Raw genomic sequence first — 8,043 nt, forward strand, 5'->3', positions numbered from 1 at the left:
TGGGTGGAGCCCCTCCCTCTTCTTCTTCGCATTCTTGCTTCTCTTATTTACGTGTTCGGTACTCATCTTAACTGTCATTTGAATCTTCCCCTTGTCATCATCTTCCCAAACACAACAGTGATTGCGTAAAAGAAATGCTAACGATCCAATTTGTAGCGTTAGAAAAGTTAGAAACCACAAGATATAATTAGTGGTAAAAAAGGTGGCGTGGGGTGATAGGTACAGCGAGAAGGATAGCTGTCAATTCTCTGTTTGCTCTCCCTTTCAAAATCTCCCCCAGTATCCCCGACACCCCACACGAGCTTTGCCGACAATCCCACCTCACGGGGGCTCTCTTGCCATCTTCCCATTTCTGTGGCTGCCATTTGTTGGTACATTTCTTCGGTCAGGAGAGGCAACGTTGGCTTCATTTGGGAGGCCTAGAATTAATAATGCTATTGATGGAAACCTAGATTTTTAGGTTATCTCACTTCTTATCCTCCAACTGTTTCAACTTCCGGGTCTTTTCTTTTGATGCCGATAGGAAAGTGATTTTTGGGTGATTAATATACGCTATTCGTTTTTTTCAATCTTCTTCTAACGATTTGAGTGGGTGAGAGAAGGTTTGGAGAATAAAAAAACCATGAAAGAGAGCTCTTTTGGGTTTTGAGCATTTGGTTGAGCCTCCAGGAGAAAGGTTGAATTATTTGTGTGCAAGAGGGGAGCAGTCATGGGTTTCTTTAGCTTTGTGATGGGCTTCTTTGGTTTTGGATTCGGGCTCACGGCCGGGATTGTTATTGGGTACCACCTCTTCATCTACTTTGAATCCACCGATGTCCAGGTATAATTTCTGGCATTCTCTCTGGATGGCTTCAGTAGCCTTTTTTTTCTCCTTCTCTAATATATGATTTTGGTCATATATAGTCTGTGCTTGTTAGGAGATAATTGCTTGATTGTTTATATGTGATTTTAATTTATTGTGAGTAGCCACTGCATGCTCATGTCTAATTAATCATCTCAGGAGACAGAAGCCTATGGGAAGATTGGGATTGAGCGACACTGAGGGAGAAAGGGAACAAAAGGATTTTTATAATTATAATGAGGGGAATCGCTCTCTTGCTTTTGTCTTTAACAGTTTCCACTTTGAGTTAGATCTAAAGTTAGGACACAATCATGCGCATAAGTTTATTTGGATGTGTTTTTCTTGGTAACTTCTTGTTGTGGCAGGGTACTACCTGTCCACATGGTGTTTGGATTTGTACTGCTGTCCAAACTAGTTCTGGTCCTTGTTTACTTGCTGTTTTGACAGTTCAGAGGATAAAGCATGTTTTTTCCCCGTAAACGATATCTTAATTCCATTTTTACTTCGATAGTTTCATTCCATTAGTTGGCTAAATCTGGCATATTTACCATTTTCTATGATGGTTGCTCAGGATCCTAAAATTGCACCGCTTGTTGAACAAGATCAAAAAACTTTGGAGCGCATGTTTCCTGAGATTCCTCACTGGGTAAAAAATCCAGACTTTGACCGGGTATGGAGATGCTATGCCTATATATTTTAACTAATATTCAGGTGCAACAGATTGTTGGAATCGCCAATGACTTATTTGGTTTATTTTTCCTTGAAGATTGATTGGCTAAACAGGTTTCTAGAGTATATGTGGCCTTATCTGGATAAGGTGAGTATATCATTGAAAGTTTCAGCAAACTTTTAATCACATGGAATGCCTACAGGTGGCTTTTTCCATTTCACTGCTTATCTATGTGTGTCCTTCTGCAGGCAGTCTGCAAAACTGCAAAGGAAGTCACAAAGCCAATTATTGCTGAGAATACTGCAAAGTATAAAATTGATTCTGTTGAGTTTAAAACCCTCACTTTAGGTTCCCTACCACCAACTTTTCAGGGTCAGTTATTTTCTCAATGTCCCCTATCTCAGCTTCTTTGTATAGTTAAGTGAAGACAAAATGGTTTTCTGACATTCTCACAAATACTAAATTTCTAATTTTTTGCTAGGAATGAAAGTATACACTACAGATGAGATGGAATTGATTATGGAACCATCATTTAAATGGGCTGGAAATCCTAATGTCACTGTTGTGGTCAAGGCATTTGGACTAAAAGCAACTATACAGGTTTGACTTGTTCTCATGTTTCATGAGTGAATAAATTCAATGTTTAAAATTTTCATATAAAGGATCTGTATGCTAAGAACAGATGTCAGTGCCTCTAAGTTTCTGCAGTTCCAATTTACAAGCATACTGATTTGTTTCTGTTTAAGATTTTCAGGTGGTAGATTTGCAAGTGTTTGCTGTACCACGTATAACATTGAAGCCGCTGGTCCCTAGCTTTCCTTGTTTTGCTAAAATCCTCGTATCTCTCATGGAGAAGGTGTGTGGGAAGGGTAGAATAATTTTAATGATTCTGACATCTTTCCGTATAACCTTTAAGCATTTTATTTATTTATTTAATTTTTATCCATGGTCTTTGGTTTGGCAGCCACATGTTGACTTTGGACTAAAACTTCTGGGAGCAGATGTTATGGCAATTCCTGGTCTTTACAAATTTGTTCAGGTGCTTTCCCTTTCTATATTTCATTGTTGTTGCACTGCATTGTAATCTCAGGTCAATCTTTAGTTATTTAAGCTCACATTAGCACTTCATGGTGGTTGGTCTTGAAGTCAACCTTAATATCATGATTGTGATAGCAATGCCTTTCTATTGAGCCACAATGTATATTGGAACACCAGCTCTTTTACATCTAGCTGCCTGCACAATTTATGTATTATATTTCATAGTTGGAAACCTGGAATCCTATATACAATGTGATAGCAGCTACATGTCTTTTGTTTTAAGTGAAGTATATCTTTAGCATATTTTGTCTGCAAGTGTATTTGAGACACAATGCTGTCACTGAGAACTGCAATTAGGTTTCTTCTCCTTGGCAAATTACCAACGATTTTACTTTATCCTATCTTATTGAGAGGCAACATATTGAGTATGAGGGTTATCTTAGATGACAAATTTCTGGACTCATTTTGTATTTTAGACTTTGATGCTTTATGGAAAGGAACTACCTTCTTTAAATTGCTAGTTGATTTATTCTCTTATGTGTGGCTAGCATGTGCTATGCAGAAGAATAATATGTCAGTGATATCATCTTAGGAAGCTGTTTATGATTTCTTTTATTAAATTTTGTAAGAAAAATATTCAAGCAAATAGTTGCATCTTATCAATCTTCCGAAATATGTATATATACTTAACTCTTTCTGATGTCTGATGTTCTTATATGGGTTCATCTGCAGGAGACTATCAAGAGTCAGGTTGCAAATATGTATCTATGGCCTAAAACACTAGAAGTGCCAATTATGGATCCTACTAAGTAATTTCATAATGAATTTTTTAACTTTTGAAAGCCATTTTGGTTTGACAACTGCTACTGAGTATCTCCAGTATGGATGTTTCAGAGCCTCAAAGAAGCCTGTTGGAATTCTACATGTGACTGTTGTTCGTGCATATAAACTGAAAAAGAAAGACCTTATGGGCAAATCAGACCCATATGTGAAACTAAAGCTGTCAGATGATAATCTTCCATCAAAGAAAACAACTGTGAAGCACAGTAACCTTAATCCTGAATGGAATGAAGAATTCAAGTTGGTCGTTAAAGATCCAGAATCTCAAGTTTTGGACCTTAGTGTTTATGACTGGGAACAGGCATCCCTTCTCTTCTTGCCATGATTCATTTTCTTTAATTTTGTCCTTCTACAATCTACTGTAATCATGTACTTTGTTTCTGCAGGTTGGCAAACATGACAAAATGGGCATGAACACTATACCATTAAGAGATCTTACTGCTGATGAGACAAAAACTTTAACACTTGACTTACTCAAGAATATGGATCCTGCTGACCCTCAAAATGAGAAGTCACGTGGACAGATTGTCGTAGAAGTAACATATAAACCTTTTAAGGAAGGGGATTCTGAAAATGAAGTTGGTGAGGATTCAAATGTAATTGAAAAGGCCCCTGAGGGTACTCCAGAAGGTGGTGGCTTGCTTGTAGTTTTCATTCATGAAGCTCAAGATCTTGAGGGAAAACACCACACAAATCCTTATGTGCGGATCCTTTTCAGAGGAGAGGCGAGGAAAACCAAGGTACCATGAGCTACATTTATTATTTAATAATATTTTGCTTAAATCTGTTAGTTATCAAGCTTTGAATTCATTCAGTGGTTTTTATTATTTATTCATGGGACGAACTTTAATGGATGCAGCATCTCAAGAAAAACAGAGACCCAAGATGGGCGGAAGAGTTTCAGTTTATGTGTGAGGAAGCACCCACTAATGATAAGATGCATGTGGAGGTTCTTAGTAAGGCACCAAGTATCGGCATACACTCCAAGGTACAGGCAATTATATGATTTTCTTATTAGAAGACAAATCAGTTTCTTGTGTTAAAGTCTAGCATGGATTTGCTTTGTTATCTTGAAAACTCTACTGTGAAATTGCATTCTGCTCATTACTCATTGATATCTATGTGTTTACTGCGGGTAAATTTTACTCTGAAATTTCTTTGTTATATTAGGGACTCTACTATGGCATTGTTGATCATTGCTTAAGTTCTATGTAGCTTGATGCCTAATGCAGAGCTGTTTGGAACAAAAGCAACTGATTAACTATCTATACTTGTGTATCTAGGCTCTTCAATCTTGTGAATTAGTTCTAGGGTTCAGGTGGTTTTGGTAGTCTCAACCAACCTGAATTTAACGTGGTAAAGTTATGATCCAACCCAGAAAGCTGGTCCTGGGTGTGGGCCTAGGTCTGGACTGGATCTTGAGACCAGGTTGGGTCCATGTCTAGCAGATTTTGACCCAGGCTGAATGAGCAATGTCAAGCATTAACAAGATTGTGAGTGTTGAAGTCTTCAGACAGCAGCTTCTGAATGACTCAGTTTCAAACATAGGGATAGAAGCCTGGACAAATTTGTGAATTGGACTTTAAATGGGATGTGGTTGACTAAACATTTATCATAAATATGCTATAGATGATGCAATTCTATAAAAGTTGTTAAGTGGATAAAAAATTGCATGACCATGGAAAGATTCATTTTAAAATTCAAAATAAGTCCACCAAAAGGCGAACCTGGTTTGCCATTTTCTTTTGGTGATCGAGAACTTAATTCTTAGCCACATAAAGATGGTGCAGGAATGGAATCAGGTGCAAGATCAGGACTGTGATGCTTTTGAAAAATCAAGTATAAAACAACAAGAAGGAACAATCATGAAATATGTAGATGCATCTAGAAGATTCATACAAAGTAATATTGGATACATAATTAGCGGAATCTACCTATTTGATTCTTAAATTATAAATGAAGAGATAACAATTTGATTTTATGCATCTTATTAATGTGCTTTGATTTTAATATAATAGTGATTAGAAACAAAGTAAAATTTGAATTAAGGCAGAGTGGAGGGTTGATTAAAAGTTGAAAACTATCAGAAGTTTAGTGATGAGAAATTATAAAGCTATTTTGATAACTAAGAGGGTGGACTCTGGCACAATGGTAAGTCTGCTCTACTTTCACTGGAGTGTCACAGGTTTGAAACATGAAAACAGTCTCTCCACATGTGGGGGTAAGACTGCATATATCTGACGCTTCCCAAACCTTGCAATGATGGGAGCTTCATGTACTAAGATACCCGATATTGATTGACTAAAGCCACATCATGCCTTCTCTAATATGATACTTGTATTTTGGGCTTTAGAAATTGAGGGGAGGACCTAGATTGACCTGATTGGAACTCTAGTGCATAATTTTTTGGATTTCTGTTACATAGCCTTTCGCATAACTGAGTGATGAAGAATATCTTGACAGCAAACCCTACTTAGACTAACAATTCTCCATTCAAAAATACATGTATTCTTTTTTAGTTTTTAATGTGCAAATTAATTCCTTGTGCCCCAAGGTTTAAAGAATGTCATAGACTGCCAGTGTTGGTCTTTTCCAGAAACAATATACAGTATTGTGCTGAGTAATGGCATGAACTGATATTAACACAGAGTAGATGTGCTTGTCAGTTTTAAATCTAGACTGCTAATTTAAGCAAATAAAATATGGTAGAACATTTAAACCCCATGTTTATCTAGTCTAGTCAAACAGTACATACAAAATCATTGATGAAATGCATATTGGTGTTGATTGGCATAATTTGACATATGAAAACATATAATACATCAAGCAAACAAATGAACCTGTAAGCTGATGTTGACTTACATATAGCATGTACTAGGAACAGGCAATTTAATGTTCCAGCCACTGACCTACATAAGGTCAGTATTCAAACAATGGTACACAGTGGTCTCATACTAAGTCTGATAAAGACCTAGAAATTCATGACAGGAGATTTCTCATGTGCCCATGTATCCAGCAAATTAGTTGTAAATGCCACCTGAAATTATTTGAAGACCAAATTGTTTTAAAATATTTGAAATATCCTTCTATCAAGCATCGTATCACAAAGAATTATAATGATGGCTATATCTGTTAGTGAAGTCACGGTGATTGACTTGACTGATTATCTACATTTGTATACCACAATGATATAGCTTGTTTATCTAGTAATTTGATGTTTTACAAATAAGACAATTTTCACTCAACATCATTTTAATCCTTTGTTCAAAATTTCCGTCATAATCTGTAAAATCCATGGATCTGTGATGTTGCAAATGTACCATCCATTCAAAATAACAGACATTTGTTTCCTTAGTAATTGATTCTTAACCTTGCAGAAAAGCCTTTTCATGTAACACTACTATAATGAGTGTTACGACTTCTTGTGAACCTCAAGTTGCTGGATTATGCTTGCTTGCTATGGTTAAAATATGATCTAAAATTATGTTTGTTGGTACTTGCAGATTTTCACATTTCATATGGTTTCTTTTGCATGCAGGAAGTTCTAGGGTATGTCATCATCAGCCTTGCAGATGTTGTAAGCAACAAGCGAATCAATGAAAAGTATCATCTAATAGACTCCAAAAATGGCCGTATTCAAATTGAGTTGCAGTGGAGAACTTCTTAGAGCTTCCTAGTTAAGCAAGACAAGCATGGAATTACTATCATCCGAGGCAGGGGAAGCATTTTTATTTCTATTTTTTCCCAGTTTGTCATGCATTGCATGCTACAATAATTCGAAGATGAATCCCTTTGTATTTTTAGATGAACTATTACCCCTTTTCCTTGTTTCCTTTTCTTTTTCTTTTCTCCTTGAAGGCAGGGTGCAGTGTTGAAGATTTTCATGAATTTTCTGGTTAGGTTCTTTATTCTTGCATAAATGATGCTTGGCCTCTGAAAATATTATGAGTATGGTGTTTGAACATGTTGTCTGGCTACAGTCAGTTGTTGAGAAATAGAAAAAGATGCTTTAACCTGAGTGGAAAGCAGTTCATCTGAAAAATTTTGAATTGTAATTTATTTATGCTGAGGTGCAAAATTATTTGATGTGGAGCACAATTTAGCTCATTTTCTTATCCAATAAGTTTCTGACAACCTTCTGAGTTGGGGCTAATTAATTGATAAGTTTACAAGCCGCTTATTTCCTTTTGTCGAAAGAATTAATTTGTCCTCTATACAAATTGAATTGCTTCAGCAGCTTAAGCACAGTATAAATCTGTGTCACGTCCCCGACCCGAGATTGTAAATCGAGGGTCATGATAACTGCCGCATACTCATAGAAAACTTTTTTCATAAGCATGCAAGACATCTCATCATGATATCTTACACATAAAGTTCAATAATTTTTCAATTTTTAACAATCAAATCTTAGTTCAAATAACAAATCAAAACTCAGTGTCCAAAAAAAAAATTAATTGTCTGATAAAGTCAACACTTAAAATAAAAGTCTTGAATCAATTCTGAGAAAATCTTAAATCAAATGAGCATTCTCCATCCCTAATCGCTCTCCGAACCGAAATCCTGCATCATGTTAATTTTCTGAATCTGTAAGAAAAATATAAAACTCATCATGAGCTAAATAGTCCAGTAAGCAGTGTATATCTTTAACTGAATA

The 8,043-nt window shown here is 36.1% G+C and overlaps 1 protein-coding gene across 1 annotated transcript; it reads left to right on the plus strand.

Annotated features, from left to right (window-relative positions):
* Nucleotides 1-373: 373 nt before the first annotated feature.
* Nucleotides 374-7,407, plus strand: LOC105044049 (synaptotagmin-2). Its single transcript, XM_010921828.4, has 12 exons — nucleotides 374-820; nucleotides 1,413-1,511; nucleotides 1,608-1,658; nucleotides 1,760-1,883; nucleotides 1,993-2,111; nucleotides 2,266-2,367; nucleotides 2,476-2,550; nucleotides 3,282-3,358; nucleotides 3,444-3,690; nucleotides 3,776-4,129; nucleotides 4,249-4,377; nucleotides 6,928-7,407. The coding sequence occupies exons 1-12, from the start codon at nucleotides 710-712 to the stop codon at nucleotides 7,054-7,056; spliced, it is 1,617 nt and encodes a 538-aa protein (XP_010920130.1). The 5' UTR covers nucleotides 374-709; the 3' UTR covers nucleotides 7,057-7,407.
* Nucleotides 7,408-8,043: the final 636 nt, after the last annotated feature.

The sequence above is a fragment of the Elaeis guineensis genome, chromosome 4, assembly GCF_000442705.2.
Source record: "Elaeis guineensis isolate ETL-2024a chromosome 4, EG11, whole genome shotgun sequence".
NCBI classification, from domain to species: Eukaryota; Viridiplantae; Streptophyta; class Magnoliopsida; order Arecales; family Arecaceae; genus Elaeis; species Elaeis guineensis.

Bases quoted from the DNA above. Each gene is read 5' to 3' on its own strand.
- LOC105044049 (XM_010921828.4), top strand. From the start codon at position 710: ATGGGTTTCTTTAGCTTTGTGATGGGCTTCTTTGGTTTTGGATTCGGG. The intron at 1,659-1,759 runs GTGAGTATATCA...GTCCTTCTGCAG, and splicing joins TGTGGCCTTATCTGGATAAG to GCAGTCTGCAAAACTGCAAA. The intron at 3,359-3,443 runs GTAATTTCATAA...TGGATGTTTCAG, and splicing joins CCAATTATGGATCCTACTAA to AGCCTCAAAGAAGCCTGTTG.